Source organism: Prionailurus viverrinus, chromosome D1, assembly GCF_022837055.1.
Source record: "Prionailurus viverrinus isolate Anna chromosome D1, UM_Priviv_1.0, whole genome shotgun sequence".
In the NCBI taxonomy this organism is placed as follows: Eukaryota; Metazoa; Chordata; class Mammalia; order Carnivora; family Felidae; genus Prionailurus; species Prionailurus viverrinus.
Window position 1 is genome coordinate 7,038,987 of NC_062570.1, and position 26,267 is coordinate 7,065,253.

Here is a 26,267-nt window from a genome sequence, read left to right on the forward strand (position 1 = left end):
ATGGGGAATTAAGAAGGAGGTGTGGAACATGTATCAAGAAAATGGATTAAATATGTCTGCTTAAACAAAGCAACAACCAGAGTAACCAGACTGGAGGAGGGAAGAGAGAAAAAGACGAAAAGGAAGGAAGAATATATGTCTATAATTAGAATTATCCGAGAATTAATCCAGGCAATGCAGCAGCTCAGGTCTGGAGGAGGGGGCGTCCGGTTCCTCAGCGCCAATCCTGTTCCCGTAGATACACAGCACCCGGCGCCGGGGGGCGTGGTTTGGTGTAGGCGGGTCCCGCCTCCACTGTGGGCCCTGCCGTCTGTTAGCTGAAGTCCCCCCTTGGTGGTGATGGCAACCCCCAGTCTCTTCTTCACAGACCTGGTGTTCCAAACCACTCTGTTCGAGCCGTCCTCACTGTGCCACGGACACAAATGAGGACGCAGACGAGGCGGTTTGTCCTGCTCCACCGACTCCATGCCTGGGGCTTGGCTGGGACTCAAACTCCCGCTCCGTGCGCCCGGGTACTGGCGAAGTGCCGCTGCACGCCGCCAGATATGTGGTCCCCGACTGGCAGGCGCAGCAGGCTTTGCCCTTCGCTGCAGCACTCCAGGGAGGGGATCGCTTTCTCCTACTGCGGACTGCACCCGCGACCTAGTCCCCGAGCCTGGGGCTGGCTCCCCTCCTCCTCAGTCGCCTGATCTGGACAGCTGGCCCAGTCCCCGGCAAGCCCTGCAGTTAGAGATGGGCTCTTTCTCCGTCCTGGTTTGAGGTTTTTCTCTTGTCCAGATACAGTCCTATGCTTCCCCAGCTGCACTTTCTCTTCCCTTTGTGTCTCTGCAGAAGGGGATCCCTCTCCTCCGTTCGTTTCATGTCTCCCAGTTCAGAATCACGCACTTACGGTCCATCAGATTGTCCCTGTGGGTCCCTGGAAGCAACTGTCTCTTTTCCTCCCGGACTCTCAGAATTCAAAGTCCTTTAGTTTCAACACTGCTTTGTTTCATAAAGGAGGGAACTTTGGATCCCCCTACTTCTCTGCCATGTTGGCCCCTCCCATCTGGAAGCTTCCTGAAGGAGCTTTCATTTCCTAGTCATCACCTTGTCATCTTCTTACTGTCCCTTCTTCGTCTTGATTCCTGTCAGTACAGTGGCCCTCAAGGATTGGAAGGTATTGCTTAGTGTGACCGTGTGGGAAGCATCCTTTTCATGTAAACTAATTGCAGAATATGCATTTTCTCTTCCTTTAATAAATAATGTTGGGGAGTGAGACCTTTGCTGGCTACCAGCATTTCTCCCCCTGAATTGTGATTTCTTTAGCAGCTGTAATTATGCATAGAGTCCTCCCCTGCACCCACTTGGGCACAGCAGAAATTAATACACTTGTTCCCTTTCCTTGCTGACATGCCGCCTTTTGCCACAGGGAACGTTGAAGCGGGACTAGAGGTGTCGGCGTTCTGATACCAAGCCTCATGAAGGTGTTCTCGTTTCAGAAGAATATATACTTAGAAATGCTGCTTTTTGTGAGCTTTAAGAGTATTTTTAAGAAAATCTTTAAAAACATTCATCATCTATAGCCCCTGTGCTGACCCTCACAAGTCTGATGGTTTTGTAGTTTTCTAAACTTTGGTGCTTACTTTGTATCCTTTTTAAGCTCTCATGTCATTACTGTCAAAACTCCTTTGTGTTTTATCTTAAATGCAGAAGCTGTGTGGTAGCATTTTTGTCCTTCATTTCTCTTGCTTACGTGGCTTCTGTGATGTTGCTTTCAGATCGGTCCCCGGTAGGCAGCCCTCCGAAGTCTACGCTAAGTGGCGGAAACACTCCCAGCTTCTCAAAGACAGTGACTTTAGTTTTCAGGAGCCCATCATGGCTCTCCGCACAGTCATTTTGGAGATCTTGATGGAAAAGGAAATGGAAAATTCCCAGAGAGAATGTTTTAAGGATATTCTCACCACGCACCTTGTAGAACTCTCCATACTAGCCCGAACTTTTAAGAACACTCAGGTAATAAGATTTAAAATGATGTCGTCTCACCCTATGACTTTTTCTTTTATGACCCAGAAAATGGAAAGCACGAGTAAAACAGAAGTGTCACCGAGAAACAGATTGCTATAAAAATATTGCTTAGGATAATTGTTCAAGATTTCCCGTTTTGGCATCAGACCTGAGTTCAAGCCTTGGACAGGGTACTTCTCTAAGCCTCAATCTCATGGTTCTGAAATGAGAAGATACCTAACTGACTATATTGATAACAATTCAGTGGTCTTATATACTGCACGCATACACACACGTGTGTTCGTACATGTGCTTATGTATACATCTATATGTATGTATTTGTGAGAGAACCAGATGGATGCGGGGCTGAGGGAGGCAGGCACAGATGTACTTGAGACCGTCCTGACAAACCGTCGTCAGTGATGGGAGTTACTGCTTCCATGATTCGTACTAGCAGTAGTAACAGTAATGGTATTTATTCCCATATGTCGCTTTCATTTCAGCTCCCCGAACGGGCAATATTTCACATTAAACAGTACAACCCACCTGGTCGTGGAGTCTCCGAGTGGCAGCTGGAGGAGGCCCAAGTATTTTGGGCAAGAAACGAGCAGAGTCTCGCCCTGAGTGTCCTCAAGCAGATGATCAAGAAGCTGGACTCCAGTGGTGCAGAGGTTTACTGGGTTTTTTTTAATTGGCTGAATTAGTATTTTATTGTTGTAAAGCAACCACTGAGCTTTAAAATAGATATATTTTTAATTTTTTTAATGTTTGTTTATTTTTGAGATAGAGATAGAGCATCAGCGGAGGGGGGGCAGGGAGAGAGGGAGACACAGAATCCAAAGCAGGCTCCACACTCTGGGTTGTCAGCACAGAGCCCAATGCAGGGCACAAACTCAGGAACCGTGAGATCATGACCTGAGCCAAAGTTGGACGCTTAACTGGCTGAGCCACCCAGACGCCCTGAGAGAGAGAATCTTAAGCAGACTCCATGCTCAGTGTGGAGCCCAACAGGAGGTTTGATCCCACGACTTTGGGATTATGACCTGAGCCGAAATCAAGTCAGACGCTCAACCGACTGAGCCACTGAGGTGCCCCCTAAAATATTTTTAATAAGTCCACAGTTTTATTAAAGCCTTGAAATTTGCTTATATATGAACAAGAAATTATAAAAAGGAGCCTGGAAAATTACTATTTGTAAAGAAGTTTAGAAATACTAATTTTAGTTTCTCTTTACAATAATTCTGTTAGTCCATCTTGTGGTAGATTTATTTGATTTAACCCAGTGTTAAGCATTTTTTTTTAAACTTTATATGGAATTCGAGAAGAGTATGATGGAAACAAACATGAAATAGCCAGTACAGGAGGTGGAGGGGGAAGAAATAGCTACTATAAATTCAAAATAAAGAAATGGAAGGGGCGCCTGGGTGGCGCAGTCGGTTAAGCGTCCGACTTCAGCCAGGTCACGATCTCCCAGTCTGGGAGTTCGAGCCCCGCGTCAGGCTCTGGGCTGATGGCTCAGAGCCTGGAGCCAGTTTCTGATTCTGTGTCTCCCTCTCTCTCTGACCCTCCCCCGTTCATGCTCTGTCTCTCTCTGTCCCCAAAATAAATAAACGTTGAAAAAAAAAAATTTAAAAAGAAATGGAAGAGGAAATGTGTGAGAGAACCAAAGTTTAAAAAGGAAGCAAGTTGGAACAATTAAGTTGTCAGTCTTCATACTTAGGAAAAAGAATGTCTCATATTTTATTTAACATTACCCACTGGTTACTGGAAATCTGTGTGCCTCTGTAGCTGTCTCTCCAGCGTATTATGGGCACAGTAGAGGTGTTTGCGGGAGTCGTGCGGTGTTTGCAGGTGTGGCCACGGTGCTCTCCTTCTGACACGCACCTGCCTTTCCGGTATTGGGCACTTTAGGACATCTTCATCGGAGAGTTTTACCATTATACCAGAGCTCCGGGAGCTGATACAGTATGATGTTTACACGTTGCTTAACAAGTGGGGCCCGGGATCAGCCTGGCTCCAGGTACCTGCCACCTCTGTATGTACGTCCGTACTGCCACTGCACTCTGCAGATGAAGGGTAATAGAGTCCTCGCCTCACAGGGTTTTGTGGGGATGAGATGAGGTAACATACAGAAATCAAGCCTTGCTAAAGTGCCTGGCATATACGAGGAAAAATATTTTTAACCTGCTTTTTTCCCCTACATGGAAGATACTTTCGCATAGTCATGATAGTGAATTACATTTTAAGATTTTGCTTTTCATATACAGAATGATCCCAGCCTAAGACTTCTGTACACAGAATGTCTGAGGGTTTGCGGCACCTGGTTGGCGGAAACTTGCTTAGAAAACCCTGCGGTCATCATGCAGACCTACCTGGAAAAGGTAAAGTTTTCTCACAACCCTTAGGAGAGCTGTTCAGCATGAGTACGCTTGATCTTTCATCAAGGCCATGTGCATTTCAAAAGCAAATAAAAGGAAGATTTCAGTTTTGGGGTATTTATTACTATAGCAGCTCCATGTAATTTTTAGGGCAGGATGAAACAGTGGTAAAAAAGAAGGACCCTGTTTTGAAAGGAAGCCCAGATGTGTCTTCCCTCAGTGCCCCTCCCCCCCCCCCCCCCCCCCCTACTCTCTGAGGTTGTTTCTGGTCATTTCTCCATTTACTTATCTACAAGAAGAGGTGATTAAGGAACATGCAAGTTAGTCTTGACTGTGCACTTGTAACCCAACCGCCTTACAAACAGGATCAGGACTTTGTGCTCTGGCCCCTCTCTCCCTCTTGTTTCTCCCCTTATTCCTGTAGTTTAATTAATTTTAGAAGTAGCTATCTCACTATAAATAAGTATAGCATGAAAAGTATAATATGACCGTCTTTAAATTTTATGAAGCTCTTTGTTTTCTACAGTTTGTTAAAATATTAGCTGTTTTGGTTATTTCTACACTGTCAAAGTTGTTTGAAAATTCAAAATACTGTGCTTCATATAATTTAGCTAATTCATAAAAATATGTATAAATTGAACTTTACTGTGACTGTCCTTTTAAGTGGTTCTTTAGATACATTTAGGATCTGTGTAAATAACATAAATTACTGTGTTTTCTTGAAGGCAGTGGAAGTTGCTGGAAATTATGACGGAGAAAGCAGTGATGAGCTTAGAAATGGAAAAATGAAGGCATTTCTCTCATTAGCACGGTTCTCGGATACGCAGTACCAGAGAATTGAAAACTACATGAAATCATCAGAATTTGAAAACAAGCAGGCTCTCCTGAAAAGGGCCAAAGAGGAAGTGGGCCTTCTTAGGGAGCATAAAATTCAGACCACCAGGTAACTACATGTCCACCAGTGATAAGTGACAAGATGCACAGAAATGCAGTGACTGTATGTATAGACAAGATGTACAGAACCAGGGCGTGATTGCGCACTGTGGTTCTAAGCTCATTGTAGACTGTATGGATGTTAGCTTTTTGTTTTGCTTTTTGGGTTTGTTGGTATCATAGTTAAAAGGAGATAGGTGGTGAAATTAAATACAGAAGAGTTATCTATTCTGATGTGTGTGTGTTTTTTAAACCCTTTCTTCGGGCATCCCTTTTGTCTGAATAGGATAGTGAAAGTGGAGAATAAAGTTAAGTAGGTATCTTGAGTGGAGTCCACTTGGCCCCTGGTTGCCTAGGATGGCTTTGATGTTTACTTTTATTTTTGAGAGAGAGCGTGTGTGCTTACAAGTGGGGAGGGGCAGAGAGAGAGAGAGTAAAAATCCTAGGCAGGCTCCACGCAGATCACGACACGGGGCTGATCTCACAAACTGTGAGATCATGACCTGAGCCAAAATCAAGAGTTGGACGTTTAACCAACTGAGCTACCCAGGCGCCCCTACAATGACTTTTGAATTGCCCAGACTTACTTTGAGATACTAAGTTTGTTCCCTTATAATTTTTAGAATTTTGCTTTTTCTCCTAGGATGGACAGTTGACTTTTCATTTATGTTGTATATCATGTATGGTGTAGTTGTATACATTTTGATGGGTTTTGCATCTTCCTTTAATTATCCAACACAAGATACACGATAAAGGTGCAGCGAGAGCTGGAGCTGGATGAGTGTGCGCTCCGTGCCCTGAAGGAGGATCGTAAGCGGTTCTTATGTAAAGCAGTTGAAAATTACATCAGTTGCTTATTGAGTGGAGAAGCGCATGATATGTGGATATTCCGTCTTTGTTCTCTCTGGCTTGAAAATTCTGGAGTTTCTGAAGTCAATGGCATGATGAAGGCAAGTCGTCTTTGTAAACCCCAGATTCCAGCCTGCGCTTGAAAAGCTTAGACAAGAGCCTGCCAGTGTTACTGATTTTGTGTGTTCTTTGTATCCCTGCCATGTGGTTCGGCGCTCTACTCCTACATACTTGATCAGCTCTCATGGTGCAGGTTTATGCGGAGACGAGAGCCTTTAGGTCAGTCTTTCACTGTACCTTTGCAGTTACTGCTGGAAAGTACCAGAATGCCAGATTGGGAGATTTCAGGCAGGTTTTTCCTCTGGCTTTAACTTTTCTGGGATTTTTACAGTGAATTACTTTTGCAAATGACAAACACATTTTTAAGAAACATTAAGGCAGTAGTGTTTCCTGAGTTTTTACTTAAAAATTTTAGATTTCAGTGAGGATAACTAATGTTAAAGTTATGCTTACAGGATCTACATCGGCAATCCATTTGAAGCTTAAAAATAAAGTGGTTCTTCTGGATGAGAAGAATGATAAGACACATAGTAGTTACAAGCAAGCAGTCTCTGCTGCAAGTGCACATTCAATCCTGTTAACTTTTGGCGTCAGGGAACCCGGTTACCCCATTTTATTATACACGGACTTCCCAGGGGTCACCATCACAGCAGCCCCCCCGTCTCATGGAATGTAATCAGTGCAGGTGTTCCAGGTCTGAACAGTTTACTTTAGGATCAAGCACTGGGACTCACCAGTGAATCAAATCCAGAATACCACTGAAACTAAGAGAAGATGAATCTTAAGGGGAAAAATGTAGCTAGTGCAGTTTTAGTAACAACCAGCAGATGACTGTGCTGGCAGCGTTATCTTAGAGTAATTTATTTGCTTAGATGTGAGGCTTCTTGAAACGCATTGTTTCTTAAGGTTTGTTTTTTTTTTTTTAATCGTAGAGCAAAGGAATGAACATTCCATCATACAAATTCCTGCCTCTTATGTACCAGCTGGCTGCTAGAATGGGGACCAAAATGATGGGGGGCCTAGGATTCCACGAAGTCCTCAATAACGTAAGTACGCCTGCAGATCAAAGCACAATTGGTTGTCTTTCGTGTGTTGTATACTAATGTCCCACTCTAGGAGATGAAGATAAAAAATATCCCAGTCAGTTGCATTTATTATGCTGTAAAAGGGCGGGAATAAAAATCGCCTTTTGTCTCGTCTCTCCACGTAAGTTACTCCATTTCTGTATCGTGCTCACATTCCTCTGTCCCACACATAATACAACGCTCTACCCACTATGGCATCTGGTACCCTATGTGTCTTAACGTCAAACAAAATGAAAAACGTAATGGATTTTCCATTTTTGTTTTTTGGTTGATTGATTGCATAAAACTAATAGTTCTTTATTTTCTGACAGCTTATCTCTACAATTGCTATGGATCACCCCCATCATACCTTGTTTATTATACTGGCTTTAGCAAATGCAAACAAAGATGAATTTTTGACCAAACCAGAGGCGGCAAGAAGGAGTAGAATAAGTAAAAATGCACCTAAACAAAGCTCTCAGTTGGATGAGGTATTTGGATTAAACATACATACCTTTTTGAATTATAGTATTAATTTTTTCCCAGAATATTCTCTTCTTAATTGTCAGGGATTCTAAGAATGTGTGTTGTTCATACTCCGTTTGTAAATCCTTTGTTATCATGCCACCTAAAAATGGTTCAAAATTCCTGAATATTCTCAAAGCATAGGACATACCAATACTTTTTTTCCCTCACATCATTGAGCAAAGAAAAAACATTTCAAGGCACACCTAAGTCATTTACTGTTGATAGTATTATACCTTTGATGTATTGCATTCACAAGGTGACTGTTTTGTTCATTTCTGGGGGATGCGAGTCCTTCCGGTGCTTAGATCAGTCCATTAACTTTGGTGGTTCTTTTTGTTATAACTCTGAAAAGTGCCAGTGTCGGGTATTCCTTTGTGTAATGTTTTTTTGTTTGTTTTTTTACTAACAGGATCGAACCGAGGCTGCAAACAGAATAATATGTACTATCAGAAGTAGGAGACCTCATATGGTCAGAAGTGTAGAGGCACTTTGTGATGCTTACATCATATTAGCAAACTTAGATGCCACTCAGTGGAGGACGCAGAGAAGTATGTGTTGGGAAGAAAGAGTGTTGTTTTCTTGCTGTTTTTCTCTGTAGGGATATATTAATTATAGAGCTTAATATGTAATCTCTTTTAACTTATACACATAATATTAATTATAGACATGAAGGTCTTTATGATTACGATTCACATGTGATCCACAGCTTAAGTTTTACCCGGTGACTTCAACATCCCCTTGTCACTTCTCATTTAATATATCTATCTGATGATAGATGACTGCGCTGAATTAGTTGGTTTCTCTGGGTAATATTCTGGTGCAAATACTTGTCGCAGAGAATTCATTGTGTAGAGACAAGTGCGTTAAAATAACCGACAATTTTCAGCGTCGCAAGTTCTTAAAATGATGTCAGTTACTCACTGTGCTCTGGTACTTAAGAGTGAGAAGGCCTCACCATTTCCTCCACAGGTGTTAGAATATCTGACGCATATATAATCCCTCGTTCTTCTTGCCTTGTCTCTTCCAGTAATCAGAAGCTGCTATAACATTTGGTTATGTGCATACACTCGAAAGTCTCTCTCCGCATTCTTGGACAATTATATTCCCTTTTCCGTTCAGGACTGTCTCTTCATATTTACGTTTTTGCTACTTTAAAATAAGAACGAGACTTTTCTGGTATTTGTGTAAGCAAACAAAGAGTATTGATTGTCACATCCTTTGGTTACATTTGATAGTGATGTGGCAGGAGTACATTAATCTGTGTGCTGTGCAAACTTGTGGAATTATCTTAAGGTGCTCAGCATGGACCCTCAGCTGGAATGGGACCTAATCACTAGCACCAGGTTACCTGCAAATCCGTGTGTCAGCCATGCTCTGCTCTGAGCTACATTGTGTCGCAAGCCCTGGCTCTTGATTCCTGAATCAGGGCCTGAGCCGCAGGTTGGGGTCTGTGGCATCTGCTGAACTCTCCTGCTTTCCCTTCCGAGCTGTTGGTCAGGGTCCAGGTGTTCACCAGAACCTCTTTATTTTAAATACAGAAGGCATAAATATCCCAGCAGACCAGCCAATTACTAAACTGAAGAATTTAGAAGACGTTGTTGTCCCAACTATGGAAATTAAGGTATTTTACTATTAGCTGTTTTGATTTTTTTTATTGAACTAAATTCACATTTCTCTTGATTAGGCTAAACCATTTGAAACAGACTTTTTTTTTCTTTTGTTTTTTTTTTTGCCAAAATTAGCACTTTCATTTGTTTCAGCATACAGTTTCTTTCTACATTCCGTTGACCCAGCCCTTAAAATACTTAAAGGACTCTCCTGCTTTCTTTTCTTTTGCCTTCAGTTTTGTACCTCCCATCTTCCCTGTAGGGAAGGTCTGTAGACGGTTACCTTCATTGGCCAAAATAAGGAAAGGTTCCCGTGCTTATGCCAAGACTAATTTTTAACTTGGCAATAAAGTCCCTAAATACTTTATATTTTAAAAATTCTGGATGTGTTAGAATGTAGTGACCGTGAAGTGTTATGGTATTAAGTAACACGGTACAGGTTATGGTAGTAACTGTAATATATGTGATACTTCTGGCTATGTTGTAGTGATCTGTATTGCTAGAAATACCACGTTGGCAGGGATACATGTAGTAATAATAAAGGTTATAGTTTAGTGATAGACTCCTAACTCTAGAGAACAGACTGGTGGTCACCAGAGGGGAGGCCGGTGGGGGGGGGGTATGGATGAAATAGGTCATGGGGATAAAGGCCGCACTTGCTGTGATGAGCACCAGGCGACGTGTGCAAGTGCAGAATCACTGTATTGTACACCTGAAACTAACAGTAGAATTTAAATAAAAACTTCAAAGAAATTTTTTTAATGAAAGAAAAATCATTTTGAGTACATTCTTGGTATACATAGTTACTTGATTTGAAATGTAGCTCCGTCATCTGGACTAATAATACCTTTCCAACGACAATAGCAAAGGTAGTTAGCTGAGTATTTCCAGAAAATGCCAGATTTAGCAGTTACAACCCTGGAAACCACTCTCCACACTTTTCTAAAATTTACCTTCCTATCTTGTGATAAATTTCACTATTTCTCAGATGACTGAACATAGACACAGTCACTGGTCAGACCTGAAAGCACCATTTTGGCTACCCTTTCCAACACTGTGTGCCCCTCTTTTAGTGAGAGGTACTTAGGGGAGGTAACTTGTGGGAGTTTATAAACTTTTTCCATGTTGCATTTTGGTTCTTTCATTTATTATTTTTTGTAATTAAAAAACATTTTAAGTTTATTTTGACAGAGCACAAGTGGGGGAAGGGCAGAGAGAGAGAGGGAGAGAGAGAATCCCAAGCAGGCTCCATACCGTCAGCACAGTGCCCCACGCCGGGCTTGAGCTCACGAACCATGAGATCATGACCTGAGCTGAAATCAGTAGTCAGTTGCCCAAACTGAGCCACCCAGGCACCCCATGTTTCCTTCATTTAAACAGGAAGTAAATTATCACTCTAGCTCTTAACCCGCAGCATGTTGTCATTCATTCCTGTGTTTCATGTTAAAATTGTTGTCTATAGGGGCACTGGGTGGCTCAGTCAGTTAAGGATCCAACTCTTAATTTTGGCTCAGGTCATGATCTCACGGTTCATGGGTTATCGAGCCCCATGTCTGGGCTCCACGCTGAGCATGGAGTCTGCTTGGGATTCTCTCTCTCTCTCTCTCTCTCTGTCTCTCTCTCTGTCTCTCTCTCTGCCCCTCTTGCACTCATGCACTCTCACTAAATAAACAAACTTTAACAAAAGAGTAAAAAATAAAAAAGAGTAAAATTGTCATTTATACTTCGTCTTTAAACGCCCATAATATACCTGACCTGTTTATCACATTTATACTTTTATCAGGTGGATCCTACTGGAGAATATGGAAATCTGGTGACTATACAGTCATTTAAAGCAGAATTTCATTTAGCAGGAGGTTTAAATTTACCTAAAATAATCGATTGTTTGGGCTCTGATGGAAAGGAAAGGAGACAGCTTGTCAAGGTGAGACTCCCCTCGAGTGGTGTGGTCCTTACAGGCTTAGTGAAAAAAGTCACAGCACAACTTCCTGCTTGGGTCTTTATTTTTCTTTTCAAAAATTATAAGTGAGGAAAACTTACAAAATATAAATTACATCATTGTCTAGAAGCAGATTGCTTTTCCTGATTTTTTTGTGTCTCTTGGAAGGCCATCATTAGAAAAGTTGATTGAAATAAAAAAATGCCTTTAACATGCACAGGTATGATGAGGTTAACAGCTTGCTTATTCTGGAAAATCTGTTTGGTGATTGTTGCTTATTTTCTTGAATAGTTCAAGTTGAGGGCTCTTGCTTCCCTATCCTGAGACTGGCACTGTGCCAGCTGCTCTTAACTGTATGAGGAAGGGGACAGCCTTCCTCCCTGACTCTGCTCCCAAGTCCTGGGGGCCTTGCTGGGAAGGAGTAGAGAGAACAGTGCTGTGCCTCCAGTGGAGGAACAGAGGGGTTCCAGTTAGCCTGGCTACAGACGCAGCTGAGGGAAGCTTTTTCCTGAATCTGTCTGGCTACCCAGGGTTAGAGCTAATTCTAAGTGAAAGAGTAGCGATAGGTCTTATTTTAAGAGACTGTGAGGAGTACAGACGCCCAGATTGATTTGGGGTTTTTTAAAAATTTTTTCAGGGTTTTTACTTAGTTTTGAGAGACAGAGTGCAAGCAGGGGAGGGGTGGAGAGGGAGACACAGAATCCAAAACACGCTCCAGGCTCCGAGCTGTCAGCACAGAGCCCGATGCAGGGCTCGAACCCACAGTCTGTGAGGTCATGACCTGAGCTGAAGTTGGATGCTTAACCGACTGAGCTACCCAGGCGCTCTGCCCGGATTGATTTCTGAGAGCCCTGTCATTGTCCTGATGTGACCCTCTGTATGGTCCTGTAATAAAGAAAATGGACTGAGCCTCCTTATTTGCGTTTGATGTCCTGAAGGGCCGTGATGACCTGAGACAAGACGCCGTCATGCAGCAGGTGTTCCAGATGTGTAACACGTTGCTGCAGAGAAACACCGAGACCAGGAAGAGGAAATTGACTATCTGTACATACAAGGTAAGTACCTCAGGCCTCTGCTCCTTCATCAAGAGCATAGGAAAGAAGCCATTATTCAGACTAGGGGCCAGCCAGTGTTTCCTGGGATAGTAAACACGTTAGAGTCTGTGTGCCACGTAAGGTCTCTGCAGCCTGGTCCCGGGCAGCGTCCACACTGGGGACGGCGGCTCTGCAGTCCCAGGCCTTCCCCCTTTGGCCGTCTTCCCTGCTTCTCCTCCCCTGCTTGGTCTGTGATGAGGGTCTGTGTCAGGTCACATACAGCACTTGGAAGGCCTGGCTCCTGACCAGATCAGGGAGTCATGTCGAGGTCTAAGAGATACTGAATTAATATCTCCACCCCCCAACACCCAAGCCAAACACAACTGCTTTTCCTCAGCTCAGCGGGACCTGAGTTCACCCCGGTCCTCCGTCCATATCCTGGAGGTGCAGTTTCCTTTTTACTTTTAATACTGCTAGAAATTTCAAACATATAGAAAAGTAGATAGAATACTGTAGTGAATTCCCTTGTACCATCACTCAGTGATCAGTAGTGGTCAACTCACGGATAATTTTGTTTCATTTCTTCTTCCACCCATTCCCTCCTCTCTGATAATTATATTTTGAAGCAAAATGTCATATCATTTCATCTGTAAACGTTTATTTCAATGTGTAGTTAGATGTCTCTTTAAAAAAGGAAAAGAAAGGGGCGCCTGGGTGGCTCAGTCGGTTAAGCGTCCGACTTCAGCTCAGGTCACGATCTCGAGGTCCGTGAGTTTGAGCCCCGCGTCGGGCTCTGGGCTGATGGCTCAGAGCCTGGAGCCTGTTTCCGATTCTGTGTCTCCCTCTCTCTCTGCCCCTCCCCCGTTCATGCTCTGTCTCTGTCTCAAAAATAAATAAATGTTAAAAAAAAAATTAAAAAAAAAAAAGGAAAAGAGAACCACAGTAGTGTCATCCTAGGAGAGTTAGCAGTAATTTCTAAATATCACCAAATATTCAGCATACTAACCCCTCCCATCTCTCATATCTAACATCTGTTCCATCAGCACTTCCTTACCCGTCCGCTTTCATTCGACCCACTTTTTACACGTCTGGCAGTCCGCCCTGCACTCACATCTCTTCAGTGGCGTCTGGCTAAGCCCCTACTTCTGGCCTCGGCCCCACAAAGCTAGCGGTTTTCTCACAACCGCTAGAATGATCTGTTTAAAGAGTCCAAGACTGAATCGGTATGTCCGTTTCCTGCTTGGAACTCCAGATGACTTCACATTGTCCCTGAAGGAAAGGGGTTTGCCTCTCCTGCTCCCTTTCCACCTTTATCTGCCCCTCTCCCACCCTCATCCCTCACTTCTTCCTCGTGATGGCGTCACCTCCCCTGGGCCCACCTGGTCTTCCCACTCTCTCTTGTTCACAGGCACCAGTTTTGTTTGAGCTCAGGGCTTCCCTGTTCCCCTCTGCCTGGAATGCTCTTCCCTCAGCTCATGCCTCCCTCCCTCATGTCATTCAGGTTCTCTCCGGTCACCTTCTCGTGGAGCCCTTCTCTGACCAGATGTCTCTTACTCACTATTTTCAGTGCCTGTTTCATTCTTTCGTCCTTGTTCTCTGGCATCATTACATGTCTGTGAGCGCATATGTTCCATCGCCGGCGTGAATCTGTCGGACAGCATGGTCCTCGTCTACCTCACGTGCCCCTCTCTTGCACGTGGGCACCAGTGAGCACAGAACAGACCCTCAACACACGTAGTAAATTAAAGACACAAACCATAAAACAGTACAGTGCAGCCTATTTGAGCACATTAAAGTAAGACCTTTATAGAATCAAATATTCTATGAAGACAAGTGGCCAACTGAGAAAAATGACTTTAAGGATATTATAGTAACAAAAAATTGTTGTAATATTAATAACAAGGGATTTATATACAGAACATATAAACAGCTCTTAAAAACCAGTTATAAAAAGACTAACATGTCTGTAGGAAAACCGGTAAAGAATACAGACAAGTCACAAGAGGAAAATACTTGAGTGACCAATAAGCCTGCCAAATTTTACTCAGCCTTACTGGGAATCTGAAAATACAAATTGAAACCACAGTGAGCTACCATTTTACCAGTCTCAGATTGGCACAGTTCATTTATTTATTTTTTAAGTTTGTTTTTGACAGACAGCAAGCATGGGTTGGGGAGGGGCAGAGAGAGAGGGAGACACAGAATCCGAAGCAGGCAGCAGACTCTGAGCTGTCAGCACAGAGCTCAACTCGGGGCTTGAACTCACAAACTGTGAGATCATGACCCGGGCCCAGGCTGGATACTTAACCAACTGAGACACCCAGGTGCCCCAGATTAGCACAATTAAAATAAAAGTCTTAACAGTACTTTGTGTCGGGAAGGTCGTGGAATGAACTCTACTTCTGGGTATATAGATTGGCATAAGCACTCTGGGTAGTTATTTGGCAGTATCTGGTTAACTAAATTAAGATGCACATCCCCTGTGACCCACGTATTGGATTCCCAGGTATGCACGTACCCGGGAGACACTGAGATACTGTCACCAACCAGTACGCTAGGGCATTGTAGCAACACTTCAGGGGAATGTGGACAGAATGTAATCTTAATTAATATGCAGATTGCAGCAAGTGGATAATTATGGTGTACTTCTGCAGTGTATGTTTGTTAAACGATTTAGTTACATGTACTCACACAACTAATGGTAAAATAGTGTTGAGTGAGAAAAAAACAAATTGCAGGCCCATTCACCGAGTATAATACTCCTTCACTTAAAGCTTACAACTATTTATGCATACATTGCTTTGAAATAAAAATATAGCAGAAAATACATGAACACGATAAAGTTATTGGTGGCAGACGGCATGGGACCAGTGAGGGGTTCAAGGGGAGCTTCCTCTCTGCAGCACATAGGAGAAAATCTTTAGATTTGAGAAACCTGATTAGTGGGTAAAAGGATGTTTGTATCATTTTCTGTACTTTACGTATCTCTACATGTGTCATAATTTCTAATCTTTGCAGTAAAATTGCTCATTTCATGTTCAGGAATAGATTTCCTCTTGGTGTAGCTAACAAGACTACAAAGCAAGAATATATGTACTTGTAATGATCAAAGTATTAAGATTTATATTCAGTATTTTTCAAAGTGACATTGCTTAAATTTGTTTGCTATTAAGTAGAAGGAAAGCAGGCAGCTCCCTGCTAAATGGAGCAAACCGTTGCGTCACAGACGATGCAGGAAAGTATAGTTAGCAGGACCGGCCTCAGCAAATCCTGGAGCTTGAGAGAGGAGCAGGCCCTCAGGAGTCCACGCGGCGGGCTGGAAAATCGTGTTCTTGGAGTATAAGTTTATTTTCCTCCAAGGAGTTTTGTCTCCTTTGGACAGGGAAATAGCGGTCCCACCTGAAGAGCTGCTTCGTGCGGACTCTGAGGGTTGAGTGACCGCCGCGTGCCCGGCGATACCTTTGCATAATCAAAATGTATCTAATCTGGGACTCAGGTGGTTCCGCTTTCCCAGCGAAGTGGAGTTCTCGAATGGTGCACGGGAACCGTCCCTATCGGTGAATTTCTTGTTAACAACGAGAATGGCGCTCATAAGCGATACAGGCCGAAGGATTTCAGCGCCCTTCAGTGCCAAAAGAAAATGATGGTGAGTGACACTCAGAAGTACGAATCATTGCAAGATTATTTAATAGCTTATTAAAGCTGGCAGTTACCGAATGTTACTGAGTACAGAATATTTTAATTTCATCGGCTAACGATACTAAGGTTAATGATACGAAGTAAGAGAAAGTGGGCTTACCGGAATGGAAGTTTGTGTGAGTGAAAAGTGAAAGTTGTTCAACTATATAAAGTGTCAGCCTTGGTCTGATGAGAGATTTCACATTCAGTGGAATGCTAATTTGCTTCCAGTTTGGGGTGAGCTGATTCAAGCGCTGACTAAAGCCAAAAACAGGTTATGAAGTAATTTTTTTTTTCATTTTTTTTTTTCAACGTTTATTTATTTTGGGAACAGAGAGAGACAGAGCATGAACGGGGGAGGGGCAGAGAGAGAGGGAGACACAGAATCGGAAACAGGCTCCAGGCTCCGAGCCATCAGCCCAGAGCCTGACGCGGGGCTCGAACTCTCGGACCGAGAGATCGTGACCTGGCTGAAGTCGGACGCTTAACCAACTGCGCCACCCAGGCGCCCCTGAAGTAATTTTTATATGAAACCGATAGACCTTTAAAGACACGAGCCACAAGACGCCATCTGGCCTGACGGTCATTCAGCCAGACAGCAACATTTACTGAATGCCCCCTGTCTCCCAGCAACTGTGCTGACACGTCACAGACGTTAGGACTAATCATCATCATACGTCTCCCATTTTATTTATTTTATTTATTTTTTTATTTATTTTATTTATTTATTTATTTATTTATTTATTTATTTTTGGGACAGAGAGAGACAGAGCATGAACAGGGGAGGGGCAGAGAGAGAGGGAGACACAGAATCGGAAGCAGGCTCCAGGCTCTGAGCCATCAGCCCAGAGCCCGACGCGGGGCTAGAACTCACAGACTGCAAGATCGTGACCTGGCTGAAGTCGGACGCACGTCTCCCATTTTAAAATGAGAGGAAGTTCAGAAATGTAACCTGCCCGCGGTCAGTGAGCAATAAATGGTGGAGCAAGGATGTGACTCTTGTCTGTCCAGCTCTAAAGTCCTTTGCTTTTCCTTTCATTGTGCTGTTCTATAGACACGTGAGGTGTGTGATAGAGCTCTACGGGCGCTGTCACGGAAGGCTGTCCACGGCGCCTCGCAGGGCGGGAGGTGGGCAGCTCTACCTGAGACAGACAGGGGTGGGGTCAAATTCTGGAGGGCTTCATGGAGGAGTGGCCTTTGAGCTGAGATTACTGCCCGAGCTGGTTTTCTAAGCAGAAGGAGCACACAGTCAAAGGGCAAGAGGGGGCACGGAGAGGCAGTTAGAGACTGCTTAGGCCTCGTCTTTGAGGAGGAGATGTACGTGAGACTTGCAGCAATAGTTGTCAGAAAATGGAAGGTTCCTTCGTGAAATGCTGGGAAATTTGCACGTTATCCTGTGGGCAGTAGAGAACCCTCGAGAAGGTGCTGGTACCACATTTGCATTTTAGAGAAACGACTCTGGCGGCACCGTGGGCTACATTTTTGAGAAGCTGACGAGAAGCATGACACAGGGGTCCTGAATTAAGACTAATAACCAGAGGAACGGAGAATGGGGGAACATACCAGAAACAGTAAGGAGGCAGAACTGATGGGATTTGGTTGCTCACTAGAAGTGGGTTTGGGGAAGAGAGTCATTAGAGGCACCCGGTTTTCTGGTGAGGGGGTGGAAGGAGAGAGGAAGTGGCTGAGGTTTGCCGAGGCTGAGACGGGGAAGAGGTTTGGGTTTGGAAGTGCTCCCCGCGCACATGTGGAGTGAGCCGCTGGAGAAGCACATCGAGCTGGAGCTTAATAAAGACACGGGGCCAGAGACGCAGATTCGGTTCGTCAGCATGGAGCTGCGAGTTGGGCCCACTGAACTAGATAAGCTTTGCTTCAGGGAAGGACGAAGCACCAGCAGAAGGTCTCGGAGGACAGATCCGAAACACGTGAGCTGCTTTGCCGTCCATCGGTGACGCTTCCGTTCTTCCTGTTTCCTGTTGACCCTGGTGCTGTGAGGCTAGAGCTGCCTCTGGCTTTTTTGTGTATATGTCCACATACATTTTAGAACTGAATTAAGAGAAGAACAGCCACTGTTGGTGTCCCCCGAGATTGACACGTGAACCCTAAAGGGATTCTGACTTGTAATTGTTTCCCTGAGCAGACTGGCAGCTGCCGGTGGCGGAGGTGATGCCTCGTTCACCTCTTCGTCGCCTCTGCGTCTGTCGAACTAGGTTCTATCGAGAACTCCGAGTAGGTGTTGAAAGTAGTTGAACACAGCGTTGAGAAAGTTTTATGTTGGGTCTTTCAAAAGGATGTACAAAAGAAGTCTTTCGAAGAGAAATACAAAACCTTCACGGATATCTGCCAAAATTTTCAACCGGTTTTCCGTTACTTCTGCATGGAAAAATTCTTGGACCCGGCTGTCTGGTTCGAGAAACGACTGGCTTACACGCGCAGTGTGGCTACTTCTTCTATCGGTAAGCTTCTCACACACTCGGGCAGATGCAGCACTCGTGCTTTCTGAGCTCCAGGGGGGCGGCCGTGGTGGTGGCTGTCAGCTGGGCAATCCTCATCGTGAGATCTCGTTTCTGGTTCACCCTGATTCTCAGCTTCTAAGTGTAGCTCCTGCGAGCTTTTGCGCAGAAGGCTTCCTCTCCTCTAAGGAAGAGAGACCAGGCTGGTCATTCCTCTTTGTTGCATAGTGCATATGGTGTATTTTCCCTTCCCTCGATACACTGTTTTCTCACATTTTCTTTGGAAAATCATAAAACCCATAATAACTATATTTAACTTGTCTCCTTTAATTATTGTTGTTGTTCTGTACAGAATCTCTAATATCACGCAGTAATTGAATCTGCTTAATAGAATTTTATTTTTGCATTAGAAATCATGGTATATATTTAAATATGCCACAAATGCGTATTTTGGCTTTGTTTTTTTTTTTTTTTTTTTTAATTGGTAAGAGATTGGAATAGCTAGATAGGGCAATTAATAAAATCCTAAACTGTGAAAACTCATGTTGAACACCAGAGATTTCTTAATCTATTGATTTTAAAGTAATAAAGACCATTCCTCCAACACTTAGGTACCACACTCCAGGAGGGCAGGGCATGTACGTTTTGAAAAAGTTCTAGGCAATACAAAACCCTCTTCTTTTCCACACTGAGAATCTCTAATCTGATTCAGCTAATTTAGTTTATAAACAAGAAAGTAGAGCCAGTTAATGTGGCTATACATACAAGCCTCCTGACTCCCTATTCACTGCTTCCGCAATACCGCACGGTGTTTTTCATTGGATTAAAAGCATTCGTGCATGCCATCATCTATGTTAAAAACAGAAATGCAGTTTTTCCTGGATAGATATCTGATGAAATGAATTAATGATTAATTTGTGTGAAATGTAATTCATCACAGGGGAGAAAGTTTCACTGAGGAATGAAGAATTTACCCATAGGCTTCTCACTTTAAAAGTATACTGAGTAAAATATTCGAATGCATATAATACTGCTTTGACCTTGCCACATAATGGGTCTCGACTTTAACCACACTAATTTTGGAAGTATGTACTAATATTTTTAGATGTATACTTATTTGTAAAGGGAAAGCTTTTTGTTTTTTTAAACACATCATCTAGGATTTGTAAAATGCAGTATAAATGAAAATAGCTGGCAAGACTTGACTTAAAACACAAAGTGGCAAGTTATATACATATCTGCCTTTAGGCTAAATGTTCTACACTAAAAAGTCATGTGGTGGTGGTATTAGTTGACATTGTGGCTAAATGTGTTCTAGAAATAGATACCAGTGATCTCAGGTTGTTTTTTCTCCCAGTCGGTTACATACTTGGACTTGGTGATAGACACGTACAGAACATCTTGATAAATGAGCAGTCCGCAGAGCTCGTACACATAGATTTAGGTAAGTAGTGAAAGATGAGAAATGCGTCTTTATTCTGTTTAACAAATACGGTGTCATAAGAAATGATGTTTGCCCCCAGCTTATTACAGGTGAGAAGGAGATAGATACACCACAGCAGGAGATGTTTCAGATAGCATCAGCATGTGCAGGAGGGACTGGCTGACTGCTGGCGTAACGGGGGGTTCTTCTAGAACAGGACATTTAAGGCAGGTCTTAGAGTGAGGGAGCAAGGATCATCCGGACAGGAGAGAGAGCAAATACAGAGGGGTGAAGAATGAAGACGAGTTTGCGGGAATGGTGAGACACCAAATATGGCCGAGTGAAGGCCGCATGTCGCTGAGCAGCTGCAGAGGTAGACAAGGGGAAAGAAAAGATTTCACTTAGTGTGGAATTTAAGATTTGTAAAAGGGTGTAGTCTTAGGAAATTACAAGGTCTGTAGTAGCCACATAAGTGGTTTGCCAAGAGAGAGTAAGGCTGATTTCCATTAGAATAGAGGAGATCAAGGATATTATATGGTTTTCCCCAGAATGCATTTATTACGAAAGAGTAGTGATTGCTGGAAGCACAGGGTGGGCGGGTGGGCGGTGATAGGCCGCGGGAGGATGTGGGTGGCTATAAAAGGGCCAGTACGAGGGATCCTTGTGGTGATGGAAATACTCTGTGTCTTGATTCGATCAATGTTAGTATCCTGGTTGTGATACTGTACTATATAGTTTTGTAAGCTGTTCCATTGGGGGAAAGTGGATAAAAGGTATACGAGAAATTTTGTATTTTGTGTATTGTATCTTACAACTGAATATGAATCTATAGCTGTCTCAGAATAAAAACTTTAGGGGTGCCTGGGTGGCTCAGTCGGTTAAGCATCTGACTTCAGCTCAGGCCAGGATCTCACAGTCCGTGAGTTCGAGCCCCGTGTCGGGCTCTGTGCTGACAGCTCAGAGCCTGGAGCCTACTTCAGGTTCTGTGTTTCCCTCTCTCTCTGCCCCTCCCCTGCTCGCACGCTCTCTCTCTCTCAAAAATAAATAAAACATTAAAAAATTAAAAAAAAGTTGTACACTTAACCGATTGAGCCACCCAGGTCCCCCTGTGTATATTTAAATAAAGAAATATAAATTAAGATTACATACATAGTATGTTTTGCATTTTAAATCTTATCCATCATTATTTCATTTAAAAAAAAATCACTGTTTAATCTGGAACTTCTCTAATGTCTAGAGTAGTTACGCTTTTTCAGTCTGAGGTGCACCTCCTAGGCAAACAGAGCAGAAAGAGAATAAACCACTGTGGGTTCTGGTGCGCTGGACTGTCGGTGACAGATTATTTGGGGTGTATGCGCAGCTCACGTGCCACACGGGAGGAGGGAAGCTCCTAACGCTGCTGTACTGTTGACTTTAGGAGTCGCTTTTGAACAGGGTAAAATCCTGCCTACTCCTGAGACGGTTCCTTTCAGACTCACCAGAGATATTGTGGATGGGATGGGCATTACTGGTGTTGAAGGGGTCTTCAGAAGGTAAGTGTGTATTTATTTCTTTTTCTCCCCAGTTGTATTAAACAATAACTGACATCCATCACTGTAGAAGTCTAAGGCACACGGCATGATGGTTTGATTTATATATATATATATATATATATATATATATATATAGAATGATCAGAATGATCACAGTAGCTTTGGCTAACATCCATCATCCCATATCAATACTATAAAAAGCGAAGAAGAACAGAAAAAGACAAAAAAAGTTTGTTATGACTCTTAAGACTCCCTCTCATCACACAGCTGTGTTCGAGGGTGAACCAGAGTGTTAACTGGTGTCCTCCTGTCGTACTTGCCGTGTCTAGTACTTGTCTTCTACCTGGGAGTTTGTACCTTTCGCCACCTTCCTCCCTGTCCCTTCCCCCACCTACCACCTCTGGTGACCACCGGCCTGTTTTTTGGGTTTTTTTGAGAGAAACAGAATTTTACTTATAATCCCTTAACATTAAACATAATCGTTTTTTTTTTTTAAAGTTTTTATTTAATTCTAGTTAACACATAGTGTAGTATGGGTTTCAGGACTAGAATTCAGTGATTCATCACTTACAACACCCAGTGCTCATCACAGGTGGCCTCCTTGGTCCCCATTGCCCATGTAGCCCATCCCCTGCCTGCCTCCCGCAAAAGGTGTTTAAAAAGATAGGTAAAGCAGATGGCTTTTGGTGTCAAAATTATTTGGATGATTGATTTCTGTAGATCATAGAATTCACTGCTAAATTATGTTCCAGTGCTTTATTGGTAGAAAGGAGAAAGCTGAGATAGAAAGAGTAATAGTTTCTCCCTTCCTTCTGACCATCCGGGACCTCACCTCACAGGACATATTAACCTCCTTCCTAGCCCCCTCTGGAAGCAGTAGCCTCCACCTTTAAAGCCCCTGTCCCAGTGAACTCTCTCTGCCCCAGTGAAATCTCTTGTTATTGCCCAGAACTCCGTTGGGCGCTCATTGTCGGGCCTATAACCTGTGCTGAAGGAGTGTCTGATGTACCAGTTCCTGCTGAGAGCACGTCGCAGTTCCCCATAGTTTTCCCAGCATTGGGCCATGTACTCCGCTTTTAATAGAGTAGATTCTCGTTAAAATTTAGAGCTAAAAATTACCACAATAATCAAGGACAGAGAAATGTTTCATAGTAGTACTGTGTTATCCGTATAATGCTTAGCTTACGTTCACCTACATACTTCTATTCCTTTCAAAAACATTTACTGAAAACAGTCTGCCCAGTACTCTGCTCTTTGAGATACTAATTTAGGAATTATTAACAAGAATAATCTCAGCACGGTATACGTGAATGTACACAGATGAAGTTATGTTGGAAACAGTGTTGTGTAACAAAATCCCTATTTATAACGTGTTTGTAGATGCTGTGAGAAAACCATGGAGGTTATGAGAAGCTCTCAGGAAACCCTGTTGACCATCGTGGAGGTAAGGCGGATTCTAAGGAAATCTCTGTTGAGAGACTGTGGATCTTGTTAGAAGGTGACTGGTTTGAGGATCGGTGCTTCATTTTTATGTGGTGGGAAGATGCCGGGCAGCAGGAGGGGGGTGGGATGCATAAATGAGTAAATCATGGTTTAGAAATGCCTCCAGTCCTCTCAAATTTCTGGGCATTTTACAGCAGTATAAGTAATCTCTAGTCTTTAATTCATAAATCAGCACTTTGATGTCTTAGATCTCTCCTATGGCATTACTTGTTTTCAGAATGGTTTCCGTTGGAGTTTTAAGAGAAATTAGTAAGTTGTATCTCCTTTTCCCTGCCCAGGTTCAGAACCATTTAGTCACTGACTCATGTTGATCAGGCAGAAAGGGAAGGAAGGAAAGCAGATTTCCAGTGCCTGTGACACCAGCTCTACCCAGGACAAAATTGTGTACCTAGAGCAGGCACTCACCATGCTGGCGAGAAGGGTGTGTGGAGCAAGAGGTAGTAGTGTCTCCTCCACAAGGCAACGTGGGGGCCAGAGTATAGGCGAGCCTCCCTTACTTAGAGTCTTCAGCTTTTATTCCTTTACCTGGTGGTGCCGGACCGGCTGTACTTTAGGATCACCTGCACTCCTTTTAAAAAAATGTTGAGGCTGACCATACTCAAACCATACTTCTGGGGATAGGGCGGGAACATTTGTGGTTTTTATGAGCTATCAACCTGTACTGGGTCGAGGCTTCAGTGCACAGGACACCCCCACAACAAAGCGTTCAGCCCGATAATGTCAGTAATGCTGAGATTGAGAAACCCTATTCTAGCTTAATCAGGCTGTGTCCCTTTATTGTGTTCCATTCTGATAGTAAGACTAAAGTCAATTTTTGAAATACTCTGGTTCCTCCTTGATTTCAGAGTTGGCAACTGTGACTCCAACAGAAGCCCTAGAGTTTGAAATAATTTGTTTCTTCAACCCAAGAAGAACTTACAGGCTTTTTATAATAGTAGAAGCCTCCATTTCTTTTGGTTGATTAATAAAATGTACCTCCCTATGGGTTCAAACTTAAGCAACCATCAATTTCAGATAGACTGCTATATGAAAATATTATATATAAGCCTAATTGTCACCACAAATCAAAAAAGTCTAATAGATATGCAAAGAATAGAAAAGAATCCAATTATAATTACTAAAGAAAGTCAGCAAACCATGAAAGAGCAGGAGAAGGATCAGAGAAAAACCACAAAAACAACACAAAACAAATAACAAAATAGCAATTCCATATCTGTCAGTAATTACTTTGAATATAAATGGACTAAATGCTCCAATCAAAAGACAGAGGGTGACAGAGTAGATTTAAAAAAAAGACCCATCTATATGTTGCCTACAAGAAACTCATTGCAGACCTAAAGACAGACACAAGCAGACTGAAAGCGAGGGGGTGCAGAAACATTTATCACGCAAATGGATGTCAGGAGAAAGCAGAAGTAGCAATACTTCTATCGGACAAAATGGCCTCTGAAACAAAGACTGTAAGAACAGACCAAGAAGGACACCATATAATAATAAAGGGGACAGTCCAACAAGAAGATACAATAATTGTAAGCATGCACATAACAGGGAGCACCAAAATACGTAAAACAGTTAATGACAAACATAAAGGAACTAATCAACAGTAATACAATAACAGAAGGAGACTTTAAACATCCCATTCACACTGATTATCCAAACAGAAAATCAACAAGGAAGTAGTGGCTTTGAATGACCGACTGGACCAGATGGATTTAAACCGATATATCCAAAAATTCCATCCTAAAACAGATTACACATCCTCTTCAAGTGCACATGGGACATTCTCCAGAACAGATCATATATTACGCCACAAATTTCTTTTTTAAGAAATTAAAAAAGACTGAAGTCATACCATCCATCTTTTCTGGCCTAGGATACTAGAAGTCAATCCACCCACCCACCCCCAAATCTGGAAAGACCACAAATACATGGACATTAAGTAACTAAGGAATGAATGGGTCAACCAAGAGATCAAAGAAACAAAAGAAAACACAATGGTCCAAAATCTTTGGGATGCAGCAAAGGCAGTTCTAAGAGGGAAGTATATAGCAATACTCAAATACCTCAAAATCTCAAACAACCTAAATTTGCATCTGAAGGAGCTAGAAAAAAACAACAAACAAAACCTAAAACCAGCAGGGGAAAGGAAATAAAGATTAGAGCAGAAATAAATGATAATAGCAACTACGGAAAACAAGAGAACAGATCAATGAAACCAGGAGCTATTTCTTTAAAAAGATCAATAAAATTGATAAAACTCTAGCCAGACTCATTTAAAAAAAAAAGGGGGGGGGCTCAAACAAGATCACAAATCAAAGAGGAGAAATAACCAACACTACAGAAATACAAACAATTGGGGGCACCTGGGTGGCTGAGCTGGTTGAGCATCCGACTCTATTTCAGCTCAGGTCTTGATCTCAGGGTTTTGAGTTGAAGCCCCACGTTGGGCTCACGCTGCACATGAAGCCTACTTAAAAAAAAAAAAAAAAGACAACGAATTATAAGAGAATTATTATGAAAAACTATTAGACAAATTAGACAACCTGGAAGAAATGGATAAATTCCTAGGAACATAACCTACCAAAACTGAAGCAGGAAGAAATTTAAAAATTGGACAGACTGATTACCGGCAATGAAATTGTTGGGATTTTTTGATTATCGACTCAAACAGAAGTCTAGTACCAGACAGCTTCACCGACAATTTCAACCAAACATTTAAAGACTGTTAATTTAAAGAAGAGTTAATACCTATTCTGTTCAAACTATTCCAAAAAATAGAAGAGGAAGGAAAACTTCCAGATTCATTCAATGAGGCCAGTATCACCCTGATAAAGACACCATAAAAAGAACTACAGGCCAGTATCTCTGACAAACAGATGTAGATGTAGGTTCGGTTTTCGCAAATTAATCAACATGATGCCTCACATCAATAAAAGGAAAAACCACATGATAATTTTAGTTGGCACAGAAAAAAGCATTTGACACAGTACAACATCCATTCATCATAAAAGCCCTCAATAAAGCAGGTGTAGAGGGAACATACCTTAACATAATAAAGGCCTTATGTGAAAAACCTACAGGAAACATCATATTCAATAGTGAGAAACTGAGAGCTTTCCCCCTAATAAGATCAGGAACAAGATGAGGATGGCCCCTCTCACCACTTTTATTCGACACAGCACTAGAAGTCCTAGCCATGGCAGTCAGACAACAACAAGAAAGAAAAGACATTCAAATTGGTAAGGAAGAAGTAAAACTCAGTATTTGCAGGTGACATGGTGCCAAGAAAGATAATAACCCTAA

At 42.7% G+C, this 26,267-nt stretch overlaps 1 protein-coding gene across 8 annotated transcripts in view; it reads left to right on the top strand.

The window, feature by feature from the left end:
• ATM (ATM serine/threonine kinase) overlaps positions 1–26,267 on the top strand; it is a 132,239-nt gene that overhangs the window by 100,192 nt on the left and 5,780 nt on the right. For 7 of the 8 annotated variants that reach the window (XM_047877193.1, XM_047877190.1, XM_047877196.1 and 4 more), the window contains 16 exons: positions 1,758–1,992; positions 2,487–2,654; positions 4,251–4,364; positions 5,087–5,304; positions 6,037–6,244; positions 7,136–7,249; positions 7,600–7,758; positions 8,205–8,343; positions 9,334–9,416; positions 11,186–11,326; positions 12,280–12,396; positions 15,872–16,021; positions 18,344–18,509; positions 19,864–19,950; positions 21,347–21,461; positions 22,842–22,905. In XM_047877193.1, the coding sequence (XP_047733149.1) occupies positions 1,758–1,992; positions 2,487–2,654; positions 4,251–4,364; positions 5,087–5,304; positions 6,037–6,244; positions 7,136–7,249; positions 7,600–7,758; positions 8,205–8,343; positions 9,334–9,416; positions 11,186–11,326; positions 12,280–12,396; positions 15,872–16,021; positions 18,344–18,509; positions 19,864–19,950; positions 21,347–21,461; positions 22,842–22,905 (2,278 nt within the window). Of the gene's footprint in view, positions 1–1,757; positions 1,993–2,486; positions 2,655–4,250; positions 4,365–5,086; positions 5,323–6,036; positions 6,245–7,135; positions 7,250–7,599; positions 7,759–8,204; positions 8,344–9,333; positions 9,417–9,802; positions 9,808–11,185; positions 11,327–12,279; positions 12,397–15,871; positions 16,022–18,343; positions 18,510–19,863; positions 19,951–21,346; positions 21,462–22,841; positions 22,906–23,451; positions 23,463–26,267 lie in introns of those variants that run through there. The other variant, XM_047877197.1, reaches the window with a different exon arrangement.